Here is a 19,393-nt window from a genome sequence, read left to right on the forward strand (position 1 = left end):
CCATCACTGCTTAACGCTGGTGCACAACATGCTCAGATCAGGCAGCTAACCTACAGTAGACTGTTTCAGTTCATGTTTTTATTTTTAGAGTCGCTTGCAGACACATTTTGACAGGGATCCATGTGTTCTTACCTTGCTGAGGTGGAACTCCAGTCGTCTGATGAACCTCTCAGTTACCTTCACTTGCTGTCAGAAGAAGCAAACAGTCAGTTTCTGACTGGTCAACACAGAAAGTCATGTGATGAAACAAACAGGGCTTAAGATGCCTCTTGGATGAGAGGTTGAGTTTCTTCAGGCTTGTCCTACATGTCCTGTATCTACTGAACAGAGGTGTAGCATGACCCAGATGATGTGGAGTGTTGTTGGTCAAAGAGAATGTGTGGAGATAAAGATGAAAAAGTGGAAAAATGATGGAATACCAGTGTAGTTGTACATTAATCAGTACAAAGGGTAGCCAAGAAGTATTTCCATGAATACGTCTTTCTGGAACATGATGATATAAGTACTCAAAGTGAACCAGATGTGTAGCCCTATCCCTGTTCCAAACAAAAGCCTGTTTATATAAATGGATGGAGCTCACCTTGTCCAGCTCATACAGGAAACCCTGAAGGGACAGAAACCAGCCATCAGTAATGGTCAGAGACTCTGTCCACTTCCTGTTCAGTGGTATTTATCTGTACAACGGTCAAGGTCATAGACTGTCCTAGTCTGACTAAACAAAATGGGATGCTCTCTTGGCACGCATCTATGATTGTTTCTGATTGTACCCAAAGAGACGTCCCTGAAGACAGTCTGGACACAGAATTAACAACAAAGTCTGTAAACTAGTTTGTGTTTAAGACAATAAGACAACAGTAACATCAGATCAGAACGGACCAGTCTGGAGTTCCTCTTCGATTCCTTCATCTGTCTACTGAGGCCGTCCAAGTCCAGCTGATGGACCTGTAGGTAACACCTGAACACACACACACACACACATACACACATACACACACACACACACACACACACACACACACACACACACACACACACACACACACACACACACACACACACACTGTGTGACGTTTACTGAATCCCCTCCCTCCCAGACACTGAAATGAAACAGCTGAACTAACCGGCTGATCTTCAGGCAGAAGGTCCACGTTTAGCATCGGGAGTATTGTTTATGACATACAGACAGCATTTTCATTCAGTTGTAGTTTTTGTGCAAAATATTAAGTTAGATCTGAAGCAAATGCATTTCTTTGAACAACTGTGTCTAGGAGAAAAGGACTTGGAAAAGCAATGAGCTATAAAAACATTTTCTTCTCATTTGTTGAAATCAACAGTTATATAAGTGTGATGACGTATCTAACAGGATATTTAAATCTCTTTATTTAAATTAATTTTCATCATGTACGTAACATTATCTGTGAGAACTTTATCCACATGAGGATACATGAGGATGTGACAGGGTGACCATTGAGTTATCTCGTGAACTAAATCAGGTACAGATCTGCCAGCCCATCATGTTTCTGTCCTTGTGATTCATGCATGTGTTCATCAGGAATGAAAGTCTGTTCTTAGTGCTGTTACTCACTGAAGGCCCTTCTTCAGGGCTTCGTACACCTGATCCAGCCGGTCTGGCTGAGGAACCTTCGGACATGGATGGGACTTGGTGGACATGGTGAACATCCTGCTGGCTCTGCTCGGTTTCCTGCTGAGACCTGGAGTGCTGAACGCTAGGAGGTTCCTGCAACAGCAGCATCATCACACACACACACAGGTCACATCAGGTCACATCAGGTCACATCACACACACACACAGGTCACATCAGGTCACATCACACACACATCATCAGGTCACATCAGGTCACATCAGGTCACATCACACACACACCATCAGGTCACATCAGGTCACATCACACACACACCATCAGGTCACATCAGGTCACATCACACACACACACACACACACACACACACACACACACACACACACACACACACACACACACACACACACACACACACACACACACACACACACACACACAGGGGACGACACCCTTAGCTTATTTAAGAGTAAACTAAAAACCCTCCTCTTTGATAGAGCCTACAATCAGAAACAACAGAAACAACACAGATTCTAGATCAGCTGCTATCGGTCTAGACTGATGAGGGTATTTCTCTCTCTACCATTGAAGGGACTTACTTTAATTACTTTAATTACTTTAATTACTTTAATTACTTTAATTACTTTAATTACTTTGGAGCTTCTGTCACTTCTCTTTCTTTGTTTTTCCTGCTAATATTAAATTATACCTTTCAAATGCTTACAAGATACTGCTGCTGTCTTTGTGCTCCTGCTCGACAGGTGGGGAAGAAGTAGACAGGAAATCCAAAGGCCTGGAAGTCCCGCCCCCACTTCAGCATCTACAGCACCATTTGGACTGAAAATCCTATCTGACATATCTGCCACTCCGTCTCTCTCTCTCTCTGACCCTGTCTTTATCTTCATTTCATTTCTTTTCTACCCAACCAGTCAAGGCAGATGACCCCCCTCCAGAGTCTGGGTCCTGCCCGGAGTTTCTTCCTCAATGAGGGAGTTTTTCCCTGCCGCTGTCTTTATGCTATGGAGGGTTCAGTTGGGTTTCCCTGTCTGTTAAAACACTTTGAAATGTCTGGTGTGATTAAACACTTCATCCAGTTTGTTGTATCTCATGTTGTTGCTGAGAGAAGCACAACCTTCCCTGATCAGCATTTCTAGATGGCAGCATGTGGTGCTCCAGAACCTCAGGGTGTGGTCCAGCATCCATGAAGCCTTTCCTTCATGTGGAGGTTCCAGGAGTGACCTGTGTGACGGTCCGTGTCCTCTGTAGGCTGGAGGACACGGCTCCAAAAAACAGTTTACATTCTGGCTCACAGCACCTTACCTTAATCCAGTGCTACCCCCACCCCCTGCCACACACACTCTTTGTGTGTGTGTGTGTGTGTGTGTGTGTGTGTGTGTGTGTGTGTGTGTGTGTGTGTGTGTGTGTGTGTGTGTGTGTGTGTGTGTGTGTGTGTGTGTGTGTGTGTGTGTGTGTGTGTTGAGATCAACTCTACAGTAAACAGAGCAGTAGATCCTCACTGGGCTGTTAACTACAGTTTGACGTTACACGTCGACGTGAAAGCCTGCTGCCACCTACTGGGGCAGATGTTTTATTACACTTTATTCAGTTAGGTCGATGAGAAAGCAAACAGACTTTCACTGTGTACGCTCATCGGGGTCACCCCAGCCCCAACCCACCCTAAGCCACCCTAAGCCACCCTAAGCCACCCTAAGCCACCCACTTCATGGATATCATAAGCAACACACTGTAGTTTTTTAGTCAAAGTATGGAGGTAAGAACACAACATACACAGTTTTATCTTCATTTAGATGTCAAAATATTTGTGGCTGCCGGTTTCCATCTCCATGGAAACCGGGTCCAAACGGCTGTGAGTGTTGAAGGTTGCCGAGCCCTGGTTGGGTGGAACCCCCAGGCTTGGCTGGCGAGACGGACTTGTTTGTGTGCTCCAGGGTAGACCTTCCTTCAGACCTCTCTCCAGGATCTCAGGGAGTAATCTGTTACATTCCTCTCTGTTCTGGAATTAATGCAGTTTTGGTTTTATCTTTTTTAAGTGCTGAAGCTGCAGGCAGACTGAAGCGTTGTTTCCATCCTCCCTCTGAGACATCAATCCAGACATCGGTGTCGGCCAGTGGAGAAGCAGCACATTGCCTGCTGCCCCTCTACAGCTGACTCGGCTCGTCTTGTTTTGGATAACTCTTTGTGATGTCTATAAAGTCTGGTTTGAGATCCAAAATCCTGCAGAGGTTCTGGAGCATCATCATCCCTGATGCTCAACAGATATCCCGTTCTAACGGGACTGAAGCACTTCTCTTTGTAGGGTATCAAATCCCCCTACAGGGGATCAATAAAGTTAAACTCTTCTTCTTCTTATCTCAATCAACTTTCTTCATGTTACATTTTTGGAACATTTGTCATTCAATTTTGAGGGATTTTCATGGTGAGTAAATTGTTTGTAATGGACAAAAACAACTGAAAACGTCCAAAATCGTGTTGCTGAACACAGTGAAAAACGTCCGGAGTTCACTACAGATCCTGTCACGTGGCCAACCCCCCCACCAAGGTCCATGAAACCCTGTTTGTGTGTCATCATGTGTAATGCTGTTAGCAGTCAGACAGAACCGTTAGCATCACCAGACCTGGGTCCTACCTGTAGGGCTTGTCGTAGCTGTTGACTCCAGTGAAGCTTTGACTCCTAGTGATGGACCTGGAGGAAGGACGTCTGACTGGACGGATGGACAGCGACATGGTGGACAGAGTACGGGATGGACTCCCTAGACACGACCAAAGAGAAAAAAAATGCATCAATAGTGTGGTCGCACCATTTTACGTGTCCTGTCATCCCTGTCCCACACACCCGAGGAAACAGGAACGGTAGAGTCTTGATCTACTCACATCTGGTTTTTAGTTTAGAGGAAATTTTACCAAAAGTAGACATTTTAAATCAGTAGAAACAGAAGAACAGCAGAATCAATGGGAGCAACACACGTCCCAGTCACAATCCACTACCTGGACATGTTTCTATCCAAAACAATGAATGATGATGTCACAGCAAATGCACATGTATGACTGGAACTTGGCGCGATGGAACTTGAAACACAAAGGTTTAATTTGTGTGTGCATTCTTCTTCAACTAGCTGTAGTCACATTAGGATCTGTCCGTTTTGTTCCTGCAGCTGAATCAGGGTGAAATCCTGCCAGTAAAGCAGTTTCCCTGTTTGTGGCCTGTCCAGTGTCCTGTATCCTGTGTTTTTTTTCAAACAACTGAAAGGCCTTTGCAAGAAAACTCCTTCCCTCCTCCCACAGCACAGGAAATGTCACAACCCAAACGGAAGTCAGAAGCAGCTGCCTCTCCCGACAGGAAACTGAACAAAGGAGATAGTCCTGAGGGCTGCAGCCACGAGGTCGCTCCTGACCCCAGCAGAAGGAATGGAAAGAGGTGAACTGTAGGCTGGAGACGAGGGGGGGACAATCAGCTTCTGACTGGCAGGAACAGAACTGAACTGCTCTCAAGACAAGGAAGGTGTTTCTGAGCTGTGGGAGGCTGGTCAGTGTGTTGACTTAACCTCAGCACACAGAGCCTGGAGGGCGTGGCAGATAACGGAGGGCCACACATGTCAGACAGGAGGCCCCGGTCTGTCACACAGCAGAAAGTGGAAAGTTTCGCTCAGGCTTCCATCACATTCAGGAACTTTCCTCTTTAATTTCCTGCTTTGTCAACATGTTCAACAGTTTCCGTTTACTGTCTATGAAACGAGCTGCAAAGACGTGGACAGAAACCCCTCTGTTGACGTGAAGCGCTCTGAAACACTGAACCTCCTGTTAATGAGTTAAACAGTATGATCAGCCCTCACAGGAAACACTAAAATGTGATTGGTTGATCCAAGTAGAAGGTAGAATAACACCACAAACACTGACAACATCCTCTACAGACATATCAGTGGCATGGATCAACAATCACACGTCTGTTTAGCTTACCTGGAAATTATTTCTGTCATTTTTGATGAAAACTGAGAAACTTCATCCTATGGAAAAAATCCTGGTATAAGTAGGTGGGGGAACTGGTTTGCAAATAATGTTTTAATTTTTGCTGTGGTTTTCATACTGTAATTTGAGAACTGCCCGTTAAAAATTAAGAAATATATAATTTAATAATAATAATAATAATAATAATAATAATGATTATTATTATTATTTAAAAATCTATAATTTAATAACAATTTTACAATAATAATTTAATCATAACAATTTAATAACAATAATTCAATATAATAATAATGATAATAATAATAATAATTATTATTAAATTTAATAATTGTAATTTAATAATTTGCCATGTTAGCCGGTGAGTGGTTTCTTTTGCACACACACAGAACTAAGAATTAAGAAAAACCCAGTGTTTCCAGTCAGAACAATGGCAAAAGATTATCAATAGAATGACAAACGCAGTCACGCTTTTCCGTCTCTGTTGAACATGTACCGCTCCATTAAAGCCTGTCTGACCCCCCAGCTCCCACAGCTCAGCACTGGTCCACACATCTCTCACCTGAACACCCAAACTGTTCTGTCGTTTCTCCTGAGCCGATCGATTCCTGTCCTACTGAGTTCAATGAGTTCCATTAAAACCTCTGTCTGTCATTCTGAAGTTCAGTTAGACTCACAAACGTCCACCAGACTGTTGGGTTGTCATCACCCCTACCTGATCCGAACTGTGAGCCCGTCCTCCCAATAACAAGTCACACCCTCCTCTGTGCTCCGCTGCTCTCAGACTGGGACGCTCCCCCCCTGTAGTCCATGAGCATGTGACACCACACATTGTTTGATGCGCTCCGGCCTCTCTCAAAACCTTCTGGAAAAACCCTGCCTGGGACCCGGACACACCCACTGGAAAACATCACCCGTGTCCACCAGCAGTGGACAACAGAACGGACCTCCTGGTTAAAACGTCCACAGCAATGTTGACTTTAGAAGAGGAAGAGGAGGAAGAGGAAGAGGTGGCCTGACCCTTTGACCTTGGCCTAGAGGATGTATGAATGACCAATGAGTACCTCTGCATAGGTCCCTGTGACTGACACGCATCAGAAACAATACTCTCAGAGTGTATATTTCTGCTGTTTGTAATTCTTCATTCTCTAAACAATATATTACAATATCAGTGGTATTTTAAGCAGTAATGTCTGCAAATAATACATTTAAATTACTTTAAAAAAACACAAAGTAATGATGACGAGCTCCCTTCCCCCCTGAGCGTCACCCCCTCTGCTGTTCCATAATATGAAATGAATGAATGAATGAATGAATGAATGAATACCTTAGTAATCCCAAAGGGAAATTATTCAATAATATTGCCAAACGTATAAAGACATCCCACCAGAAAAGTAATTCCGGTATTCCAGTTGTTCCCATGGACACAGGTGTATAATATCAAGCACTGAGGCATGCGGACTGTTTCCACCAACGGAGTGGACCAGTAGGAACGGTCGATCTCAGGAAGTCAGTGAAGTCCAGGGGTAAATACGTTGAGCCATGAAGTCTCCTGCTAAATATTCCACAGTTAACTGATTGTTACTGTAAAAAGCAACAACAGCAACTCAGCCACAAAATGTTAGGCCACGTATATTACAGAGTAGGGTCATGAGACACTGAGGGGAACGGCCAACTTTCTGCAGTCAATCACTACAGACTTCCAAACTTTGAGCCGGCTTCAGATGAGGTCAGAACAGACCGCATGAAGCAGGTTTCCATGAAGCTTCAGAGACATTTTCTATCTGAAGCAGCTGCATCCAGCCTTAGACCTCAATGACCAATGAAAAGCGTTGGACTCAGTGAAGTAAAGCTGCTGCTTTTCTGTCTGGCAATCTGGTGGAGTCTGGGTTTACCTACCAATGCTTTAGGCTTTCCTTAGTTTTCAACATTTTTCACTGGAATTTTTATATTAGAAACTAACGTGTGGGAAGACTTTTTACTCCAGATGTTGGGTACAAAAACCATAAGCCTGACTACATTAGAAGCATTGCACCCTGCAGCTGCTCAGAATCATGTTGGCACTGATGCCTCACAGGAAGAAGGTCATGTGTTCCATTTCAAATGGGTTCTCTCCGTGTCGAGTTTGTATGTTCTCTCTCCGTGTGGAGTTTGTATGTTCTCTCTCCGTGTGGAGTTTGTCTCCTGGTTCTCTGGCTTCCTCCCACCTCCAGATATGAAACTTATGTGAAATGCTCAAATTAAATTGTCTGTAGGTGTGACAGGAGTGTGAGTCTTTCTATGTGGTCTTGTGATAACCTGGCGACATATCCAGGGTGTGCCCTGCCTGTCTACAGTCAGCTGGGACAGGCTCCGGTGTAAGCCGGTGACCCGGGTCCAGACAAGAAGCTGAAACAAGAGGATTACCGATTGTCTCGTCTTCAAGGAAATGAATGAATGAAATAATAGTCATGGTTTCAAGCTGAATGAAAATGTACAGACAAAACACCAACAACACATGAAATCGGGTACCATTGATTAGTGTTGGTGGAGTGACCAGTACCATACTAGTATTAATACTAACAGGACAACGCATTAAACTAGTCTCTGTTTCACAGCTGAAATGCTCCAGCTTGAGGTGGTTTCATGTTGATGGTGAAGGTGTGAGAGCAGAGCTATCATTACATACATCACTACTACCACAGGGACCAAATATTATTTTAATTTAATTTTTTAATTTTTTTTTTTAATATACTGTTTTGACCCCCGAAGGGAAATTAAGAATGCACACTCTATGTAATGATTCAAACACATGCATACATATACGTTAGTGTGTACAGGCCCCTGTATCACACACACACACACACACAAGGGGGCCTGTAGGCATGCAGGGGAGGTACAGTGGCAGCAGCTCCATCTTGGTGCGCCTCAAATGAGCAATTTGTAAAGGGGACGGCACCTTGCTCAAGGGTGCCTCGGCAGTGCTCCGGAGATGAGCTGACACCTCCCACTGTCAGCTCACCTCCGGGTATTTTTTGGGCGGGAGTGGGAATCGAACCGCCGATCTTGAAATCATAGGACGACCCGCTCTACCGCCTGGTTTACCACTGAGCCACTGCTGCCCCAAGAACATATCTCAGAACATACGTGTGTTACACTACATTCTGTCTGCCAGCTATAATCAGACGTGCTCCACACGTTTGGTGACATTTGTCCCGTTGAACCCCATGCGTGTCTTCTGTCAGGCCCTGAGTTCCTGGTCCCAGCACCACCAGCAGAGAGCTGACTGGTACCCAGGTCTCCTAAGCTGACAGGACACTACACTGGTACCTCCACTTACGAACGTCTCTACTTACGAACGTCTCTACTTACGAACGTCTCTACTTACGAAATTTCTCAGCAGGAAAATATTACCTCTACTTACAAAAGAAATTTTGACTTACGCAATGCAAAAACACAGTATTGGCTGATACTTGAATCTCCCACAGGTTCCTGAACGCAACATTCTCATAGCTGCTCTGCCACTGGCTATTACCCAGTATCTTCCTGGCATCCCATTGGCTAAGAGGGACCTCTGTGTGGAGCTAGATAGGTGTCTATGCAGCGTCCTCGTCATTCGGCCCTCGACCCATGAGGTGTTCTGATAGTTTTACGTAAATATATTAACTTTTAGAGTATTCACTATGGACCCCAAGAAAGTGACGGAGAAAAGAGGAAAAGAAAAGACGAAGAAAAGAGTTTTTTTGTCCGTACAAACAAAGCAAGAGATGATAGAAAAGCCTGAAAAAGGGATGCGTTTGGTTGATCTCTCCAAAGAATATGGCCGTAATGCATCTACAATCACCACGTTATTAAAACTAAAGGAAGTTTAAGGAGTTTAAGGCGTCGCGTGGGTGGTTGGAGAAGTTCAGGAGGAGGACTGGAATTCACTCTGTTGTTCATGGGGGGGCAAGAGGGCATGAACCAAAGAGGGCAAAAACAATGAGGACAGCAGTTAAAAGGTAAATGACCATCATTTTATTCTTTACTCTATTCTTTGTTTTTTACGTTATGCACAACTCTCATTTATTGTGTAATAACCTAATTGTAACATGTATTTGTTACATGTTTTGATGCATTTTTATGCTTTATAAAACATTTATGGCGGAATTTTATTCGGGCTTAGAACGGATTAGGGCAATTGAATGGAAAACACGTCTCTACTTACGTAATTTTCTACTAACGTAATTTCTAATTAACGAATTAATTTCGGAAGTAGAGGTACCACTGTATCCTGTAACCCATAAACCAATTTTACCTGTGAATCTAGCCTGGTGCTGTCATAATGAAGCTAATGATTCAGAACAAAACATGCTCATTTTTCATTTGACTTTATGGCTTCATTGTTTTATTCATTGTTTTACGCGAACAGCATCATATTTTGGGATCATTTATTTACAAAAGTTCTTGGCTTTCCTCTCAGGATCACCACTGCTTCATCTCACCAGAATTGTTTCCTCTCTTCACAACCAACATAATGCACATACAGTTTAATTTTACATCCACACCCTTCCCTCTTTCTTGTTACTGTCTTTACAAAAGGAAGTGAATGAGGGAGGAACATCCTGCCGGGAGGGCAGAGCCAGGAAGAGACCAGTGATGTATACGGCATTACTGAGCAATGTCCCAGTGGGAACGCTGCTCTGCTGAGATTAGTTTGTCATGAGGAAGAGGGTGTTATCCCTTCATATTCATTAGTGCGATGATGTCTGTATGTCCGTCTATGCCACTGACTTACATTTCAGATCTGACTGATGGTTTTGATATTTACAGTATGTCAGTGGACCCACACAAGAGCATAGCCACATGGTAGATCTCATTTGTCAAATGTTTTGTACATTTTTAGTACATTTTTCCAAATCTACCAATGTAGCATTAAAATGACAGCAGCTACCGAATGGATGTGCTGCAATGTCCAAAGGATGTCGAGGCCTAGATGTTTTAGAAGGTCCTAAATCTGATTGGAGTGATGGTGTCAGGACCCAGCTGGGTCTGAGATGTCCCCCCCTACAGACTTGGCTTTACTACAAGACCTGTGAGTATGAATCTGTAGAATGATTTGTGCTGTGGTGTATGCAGGCCTCTCTCATGTTGACACCACTTCCCAGTCTGCCAATTGGCTCTATGTTGTCCTCCCACAAAGCAGACAAATAACCAGAACCTGATTGGTTGTTTCTTATATGTACTATGAGTTTTCGTTTTCTTGTTTGTGTATTTTATAGTGCTTTATTTTATTTTACCATGCTTTATTTCTTTGTGCACAGCTTTGGCAGTATTTGGGTTTTATAAACATTCCATGTATATAAATATGGAGGAGTGGATTGGAAAATTATGAGAGTAGAACCTGAATGTGTCTGTTCAGGGGAAAGTGTTTCAGCTTCACACAACAAAGACTGTGGAGTCAGGAATATCTGAATGCAGAAACAAGACCTAGATCCTCCTGGGGTCTGCAGATGCTGAAAAGGGACCACCGTTAGGAGTCTCAAGACTACAAGAACTCTAAAAAAGTGAAGGTACAGAATTACAAAGGAGGGATCTTACTAAATCTCATGTCTGCTTGTGTCAGACAAAGTTAGTTGCAACTAGACAAACAGGATAGATTGTCCACACAAGCTGCTGAGTGTCTGGTTCCACTGGTCCCAGTACGTGGACCAGCTGGGTTCCAGTACGTCAATTTTCATTCAGAATTTCAAATCAAAGTTGAATGAGCTATCAATGAGTTCCCTGATCTGCCGACTTGAAGTCATGATGTGGTTTATATTATGTACCACACTAGAGTGTGATGAGAGAGACTCGATGATGTATGGACACCATTCCACCACCTCTCACCACTCCGCAAAGTCGTCTCTACCCAGAAAGCCTCCCGTCATTCACACATTGAAACCTATAACAACAATAATGAATCACATGACATCCCATGACGCGAACCTGCCCCCATGTCTTCAACAACCGCTACATACAGTCACAGCGCTTCTGGTTCCAATTTCAAGGTGTCATTTCAACAACTGTCAATGTGTTAGTGACTCAGAAGAGTCTAGAGCTGTCAGACCCCAAACAGATTCCAGCTGACCACATCAGCCTTGTTCACTGGAAGACCAAATCCAAGTTCATTGGCCTCATATTTCGGTCTGAATAGGGAGTTTCTCGGCTATGAGCAGGTATTGTACAGATCGGGACGACCTACGGCTGTCTTGAGACTGTTTCCTGTATATTGATGGAGGACTGAGGAACATCATGCTCCTTCTAACCCGAGGAAAGACGTGGTCAGACACTAAAGCTAAGTCTACCATGGGGAAGGTCCGTGTGAATGTAATGCTGGGTCTCTTGGACCCTTCATCTCACCAACTTCCAACTTGGCATATGGGTTGTTGGGAGCGTAAGGACCTACATCAACTTTGATGGACTTTAATATGTGTAACAAGCAACATACATGAAATTAGAATAAACAGGCCAATGGTACTACATGCCCTCATCCACATCCACAGCCAGGAGATAAAGCATGACATACTAAACAACTTGCCCAGGCCTCATGAGGATATGATTCATCAAAAACTTTCTCAGCATCATCATGTAATGAATTATCTATTGGCCACATGTTTGCGAGATAACAGCGTCCTTTTCTGCTGGCATTAGTCAAAACTTACAGCTGGCTGAATTCCCTCGGTGTTGTTCCTACGCACACATGACAACAACATGTGAACACCGACTGCGACACAACAGACGCACTGAGACCAGTATCTCATCCAGCTGATACAGGACAGAGTGGCATGTCCTGTAAAGTTATCTGTCTGTAGTATGTCAACACTTGTGGACAGCATGAACAGTGAAATGGACTACTGACTGAATTAAGAGCTCGACAAACACACAGCAGAGGGGTAAGACTCTGCTGAAGTGCAGGGACAACCCTCTTAACTGAGGTAATCCTGACAAACACAGGGTTAATGATTAGAGCCGGACCCAGTAGCTGGTTCATACCTCCATATCCACTGTACATGGTAGCTGTGGTGTTCTCCTGGTGGTTCCACCCGGTCCTCACCCCCCCTGGACGTTTGTTTCACTCTTTCTTTCACTCTCTTTCCCTCCTTGGCATCTTGCTGGTGTCTCTGGTCTCTATGTTCTTACTGTGTGTCTTCGCCCATAGCCGCTGTTAATCCTCTGTCCCCTCACCTACTGAACCCCCCCGCTCCTACACTCATATGTGAAGAGAGGAGGAGGGAAGAGAAAAGCTGTTGGTCCTCCCTCCTCTTCCTCCCCGCTGACGTTGTTTTCCTGTCCCTCCTTCTCCCTGCTGAACACTTTGGATTGTTTATGACACCCGTCTTCACCAACATCCTCATCCACACTGATTTTTACACACTTTAATATACTGCAATAATTCCTAGTAGCAGTGTTTCCCTACAACACTGTCAGTACTGCTACAGACCGGACCCCCGTCAGCCGCTCAATGCCTTGACTGCTGAAACAATGTCATCTGGGCTTGCAGACGTTAAGCTTCACCAACCCAAACAGAAGTAACTGATGTCTGTGTAGGTTCTCAGTTCTCCAGGTCACGGTTAAGATCCAACAGGCTTCCTCAGTTCTGCCACTGAACGTCTCTTGGATGACAGGAGAAACGTCCTCAAGAACCTTTCTTCAAGTCCAGTGGAATCATTCAAACAGGTTTGGAGAAATGACTCATATGATCACGTAAAGATGCATCGCAATCACTGTATGATTACTATCATTATATAATATGGTGGATGGAAGAGGGAAGTCATTTTGGTCTTGTATGAACATTATTAAAAGTAGATTATATGAAACAATAAACAAATGTTGCTGTAAACAATCAGGCTTTGTTGTTTTTGGGTGTTTGAAGAGAAATCTCATCGGTTATCTTATAATGAGTAACAAATCCCCGAGCCAGCAGCTGGAAGTTAATGATTGGCAATGAAGTGGCCACAACACACACACACACACACACACACACACACACACACACACACACACACACACACACACACACACACACACACACACACACACACACACACACACACACACACACTACATTCCTTTCATTCCTGACCAGGTAGTCGTATATTCCTTCAACTTCCTGATTTCTCAAAAGCTCAAAGAACTGTTTAAATGTCACTTTTGAAGGGGTCTGAAACCAGTTTTGTTGACTGGTTTGCAGGCTGCTTCTCTCCTCTGTTGACACATGGGTATGTGGAGTGGTAGATAAGATGGTCAGCCGGTAGGCAGGCAGATAGGAAGGTAAAATGTACAGTATGGAGTATGGAACACCTCCCGTCACCATGACAGCTACCTCTATTAACACACTCCTGTTAGATCAGACAGACAGACAGGCAGACAGGCAGACAGACAGACAGACAGACAGGCAGACAGACAGACAGACAGGCAGACAGACAGACAGACAGACAGACAGACAGACAGACAGACAGACAGACAGACAGACAGACAGACAGACAGACAGGCAGACAGACAGGCGGGGGGCCTGGTGGAGGCTGGTACAGCCTGAGGCTGATAACAGTCGGACTCCCTCCCAGCTGCGGTCCTCTGATAACACCAGACTGTCCAACAACAGGCTTCACGAGCCGTCCACAGACAACAGTCACTCCACAACTGACCCCTACAGGTCACATGATCACTGACCCCTACGGGTCACACGATCACCTGACCCCTACAGGTCACATGATCAACGGTAAACCTCAGGAGTCCCATCAGGTTCCTGTTCAAGCACATCCCTCTCCTGGACCCATGAAGAAGAAAGGATAGACACCAGTCCGGGGCAAGACTCTCCCTGATTGGTCCACAGTTACTCCTGCAGCTGACCTGCAGTCACTGAGGTGTTCTGCCTTCATGTTAGCGATGCTAACAGCTGTGTAGAAGACACTCACATGTAAACTAAACCCGACGGGGAACGACCCAAACACACCCACAAACAATCAGTGCCTTTCTAAGAACATAACGGTTTCATTGATGTCAGTGTTCATGACAAACACTGTCACTAGTCAGAAACTTACAGTTAGCTGACACCCAGTCAGTAAAGAAGCGTTGGGTTGTAGTTGATCCGGATACGAGCAGCAGACAGCAGTCAGTGGTGGTAGTATCAGTAACGTCCAATCAGAAGCTTCAGGAAACACCGTGGAAAGAAGCGTCAAACACACTGTCAACACTGTCCTCTGCTTCAGAGACAATCATCACGCCTTCAGCTGGAGCCACACTGCCTCCACACTGCCCCCCAGCACCCACACTGCCTCCACACTGCCCCCTGTAGCCACACTGCCTCCACACTGCCCCCTGTAGCCACACTGCCTCCACACTGCCCCCTGTAGCCACACTGCCTCCACACTGCCCCCCCAGCACCCACACTGCCTCCACACTGCCCCCTGTAGCCACACTGCCTCCACACTGCCCCCTGTAGCCACACTGCCTCCACACTGCCCCCCCAGCACCCACACTGCCTCCACACTGCCCCCTGTAGCCACACTGCCTCCACACTGCCCCCCCAGTACCCACACTGCCTCCACACTGCCCCCCCAGTACCCACACTGCCTCCACACTGCCCCCTGTAGCCACACTGCCTCCACACTGCCCCCCCAGCACCCACACTGCCTCCACACTGCCCCCTGTAGCCACACTGCCTCCACACTGCCCCCCAGTACCCACACTGCCTCCACACTGCCCCCTGTAGCCACACTGCCTCCACACAGCCCCCTGTAGCCACACTGCCTCCACACTGCCCCCCAGCACCCACACTGCCTCCACACTGCCCCCTGTAGCCACACTGCCTCCACACTGCCCCCCCAGCACCCACACTGCCTCTACACTGCCCCCCCAGTACCCACACTGCCTCCACACTGCCCCCCCAGCACCCACACTGCCTCTACACTGCCCCCCCAGTACCCACACTGCCTCCACACTGCCCCCCCAGCACCCACACTGCCTCTACACTGCCCCCCCAGTACCCACACTGCCTCCACACTGCCCCCCCTGACGACAGGGGACTAAAGCGACCAATGAGCAGTGAACAGGGTTCCTCGTAGCATTGGGTTGTTTTTCATTGGCTGACTGTGACTCCCGGACCGCCTGCTGCCCCCCCCCCCCGATTTACATCAATGAATAAAAAATGAAAATTAATGTGAGTTAAGAACAGTCTTCTGAACGAACACAGCACTGGTGCATTCCCTCTGGGGGGCAGTGTACTGCGTTCCTATTGGCTGGGTAGGGTCACTGTCATTCAGGAAATGTGGATCTCCACAGTCTCCTGCTCCCCGAGTCACACGTCGAACAGGTTAGCTGTTCATCTGTTAGCAACCATGTCTGTCAAGATATCAACATGTTTCATTTACCGCCAAGAAACTATTTCCTCCTGTGAACACTGTCCAGTACAGAAGGTCTGCAGGTAGAGCTCACAGGTGAAGGTGGGATCCGCTGAAGATCACCGCACTGGAGTGTCAGGTGCACCTGACCTGTGCAGACATGAGGTCATCCCATCAGGCACTGGGAGCCGGTCATCTACAGCTGGAGGTCCATCTCTGGAGCAAACCACACCTGAGCTTGGCTCCAGGTGAATTACAGGCCTGACATGAATGAAACCTGGAGGAGAACCATGCTAGGACCTGAAGCTGTTCCTGATGACCTCCTGAACATACTGTTAACACCGTGGAGGAACCTGCACCTCCTGTCAGATCTGATGACACAAGGTAGAGAACTGGTAGGCTAGTCCTACCTCAGTAAGCACCACATGTCTGTGTGTGTGTGTGTGTGTGTGTGTGTGTGTGTGTGTGTGTGTGTGTGTGTGTGTGTGTGTGTGTGTGTGTGAGTGTGTGTGTGTGTGTGGACCCTGGTGAAGCAGGGACTTTCTGGTTAATCTCCAGCTGGACAATAAGGAGCTTAGCTGTCACTGAAGAGCAGCAGGCTAATGACTCGTCTGTAGTCCCTCCTCCACTGGAGATCCGTTCACGCCTACTGAACATCACCTGACCCATCAGAACAGTGCTGCACCAGACTGGACAGCTCTACTTAGGTCTTCCAGAACACAGAAGTTGGCAATTTCTCCAACATTGAGTTTCAGTTCAATCTGAGGTGAAGCGTGTGACAGGTTTAAACGTTTTAACAAATACAAGCTTCAACTTTATTGTTCACACCTCTACTCTACTACTGTGACTGAAAGGTTGTTTCAATCAACAGTCAACCAGAAGACCTGAATTTGTCCACCCGTCTCCAAGCTGTCATCAAAGAACACTACTGACAGAGAACTGGGTGGTTCATTCATGAACACAACCTGCTGCCTGCTCAGCTACAGAACCCTAACCCTCATCACACCTCAGAACAGAACCCTAACCCTCATCACACCTCAGAACAGAACCCTAACCCTCATCACACCTCAGAACAGAACCCTAACCCTCATCACACCTTAGAACAGAACCCTAACCCTCATCACACCTCAGAACAGAACCCTAACCCTCATCACACCTCAGAACAGAACCCTAACCCTCATCACACCTCAGAACAGAACCCTAACCCTCATCACACCTCAGAACAGAACCCTAACCCTCATCACACCTCAGAACAGAACAATTCACCATCGATGTCTAACCACTCAACACTTTGTGCTCAGAGACCCACTCTGTAACACTTGGTTCATCAGTCCTGCTGCAACTTTGAGGGGCATCAAATACAAGTTTCTGGGTGCATGTGTGTGTACACAACTGTCCAACCCTTGAGCCCTGATTTAATACCCCCCCCCCCATGTGCCCCTCCTACAAAAAAGGGGAAATACTCTGACTTCACAGCACCACCTACCTCACGGGGGAATGTCATCATACCCCTATGAAACTCATTACAGACTGGCGTGTGTTTGTGTGTGTGTGTGTGTGTGTGTGTGTGTGTGTGTGTGTGTGTGTGTGTGTGTGTGTGTGTGTCAAACACATTCTGTTCTCTGGTTGTCCAGAGAACAGAGTGCATGCTGGGTAAGCTGTTCCAGGTTCCCCTCTGGGCCTCAGACCTTCTTGCTGTCTCCACATCTGTACATAGGTCACATGACCTCTTCTGGAGCCTCAGCGTCCACTGTTGATCGACTGTTAAACAACGCCACACACAAACCACACCCCCACCCCAAAACACCCCCACCCCAAAACACCCCCACGCATTTCTACATGACATATCCTTAATTTCTCTGAAGGACCAGTGTAGGAGATAAAAGACAGGGTGACCATCCCTCCGTCCGTCCGTCCATCCATCCATCCAATTCTATAGCTGTGACGGGTGGAGCTACCTGTGGGGCTACCTGTATCAGTGTGGGGCTACCTGGATCAATGTGGGGCTACCTGGATCAATGTGGGGCTACCTGGATCAATGTGGGGCTACCTGGATCAGTGTGGGGCTACCTGGATCAGTGTGGGGCTACCTGGATCAGTGTGGGGCTACCTGGATCAGTGTGGGGCTACCTGGCTGATGTTATGTGTCCCTAAGGCAGTGCTTTGCAATTATTTTCCGTTGCCCCCCTAACAAGAAGAACACAACCCCCCCACTGTAACTATAAACAATATGATTTTTCTATGACGGTGTCAGGAGTACACCTCTGCACAGCATTGTATCCTTATTAACATTAAAGACAAGAGAAAAAAAAGAAAAATAGTTCAATAACAAAGAATAATTTTATTAAAATTATTTTTTAGTCTATAACAGAAAAGTTTTAAGTCCATCAATTTGCCTGAAATTAAAAAAAACTTGTTTAAACTGTAAACATTTTAACCAACTTCTTGCACCATTTGATACTGAAAAATAAAATTACATAAAATCAATAAATAATTCAACAAATTCAAATTCAGTCCAGCAACAATAACTGAGGAGCACAACATAAAAAACACTTTAATCTACAAAACAAAATGAATAAAACAATTTGTGCTGATTTATTATTTCTTTTTTTAATCAAAATAAGGAAGTCAGAATAATGTCTCTCATAATCTCTTTCAGGCAGTCACAGCTGTTCAGAGGTTTGATCATGAAACTGAACTCTCAGCTCCTGCTAGATGTTTCAGCTTCTCTGCTATGGTGGTGTTGGTGTTGGTGGGGGGGTCACTGAGCAGTTTGGTACCCCACCTTATATGATGCTAACAGAGCTGCTGGTTTACTGCAGTAACATTCACAAAGCGGGATGACTGTAAAAAGGGCTGTGGTCCAGAGGATGTGGTCTTCACTGGTCCACCTGATCACAAAACATCCAGACCGGTCTAACCACAACTATGGAAGGTGTTGTTCTTGGACTTTTCTTCAGCATTCAACACCATACAGTCCCATATACAGGTGTCAAAGATGGTCCAGTTAGAACTGAACCCATACCTCATTCACTGGTTTACATGTTTTCTAACCAGAGAGAGTGAAGGTGAACAAAACCATCTCCTCAGCATCAATCACAAATGTTGGTGCACCACAGGGTTGTGTAACCTCAGCCGTACTCTTCACTCTCTACCGACAGCTGTCGTACTGCAGAATGTCTGTCTGAGGGTAAGAGTAATAGACCAGACCAGTACATTCTGAAGTACTCTGACGACACAGTGTTAATATCTCTTCTAAATAACCTCAGTGACACTGGACTGCACCAACAGAGGGTAAATAAGGTGGTTGAATGGAGTAGCAACAATGCTCTCATCATAAACACAAATACGACAGAAGAGATTGTTTTTGGCACACCACCAGAAACACAAAGTTCCTGTTACTATTCATAATGAACGGATCCATCAGGTGCGTTCATACACATACCTGGGTGTAGTAACAGACCATAGTCT

The 19,393-nt window shown here is 45.7% G+C and overlaps 1 protein-coding gene across 6 annotated transcripts in view; it reads right to left on the reverse strand.

The window, feature by feature from the left end:
- Positions 1-19,393, reverse strand: part of LOC137593535 (rho family-interacting cell polarization regulator 1-like) — a 71,730-nt gene that overhangs the window by 50,790 nt on the left and 1,547 nt on the right. For 2 of the 6 annotated variants that reach the window (XM_068312329.1, XM_068312334.1), the window contains exons 1-6: positions 12,576-13,276; positions 4,249-4,372; positions 1,586-1,738; positions 877-955; positions 581-604; positions 133-186 (exon numbers count right to left, since the gene is read on the reverse strand). In XM_068312329.1, coding sequence (XP_068168430.1) covers positions 133-186; positions 581-604; positions 877-955; positions 1,586-1,738; positions 4,249-4,372; positions 12,576-12,594 — 453 coding nt within the window. In that variant the 5' untranslated portion in view covers positions 12,595-13,276. Of the gene's footprint in view, positions 1-132; positions 187-580; positions 605-876; positions 956-1,585; positions 1,739-4,248; positions 4,373-6,144; positions 6,374-12,575; positions 13,278-14,623; positions 14,850-19,393 lie in introns of those variants that run through there. The other 4 variants (XM_068312330.1, XM_068312331.1, XM_068312333.1 and 1 more) reach the window with 4 other exon arrangements.

The sequence above is a fragment of the Antennarius striatus genome, chromosome 4 (genome assembly GCF_040054535.1).
Source record: "Antennarius striatus isolate MH-2024 chromosome 4, ASM4005453v1, whole genome shotgun sequence".
Lineage (NCBI taxonomy): Eukaryota > Metazoa > Chordata > Actinopteri > Lophiiformes > Antennariidae > Antennarius > Antennarius striatus.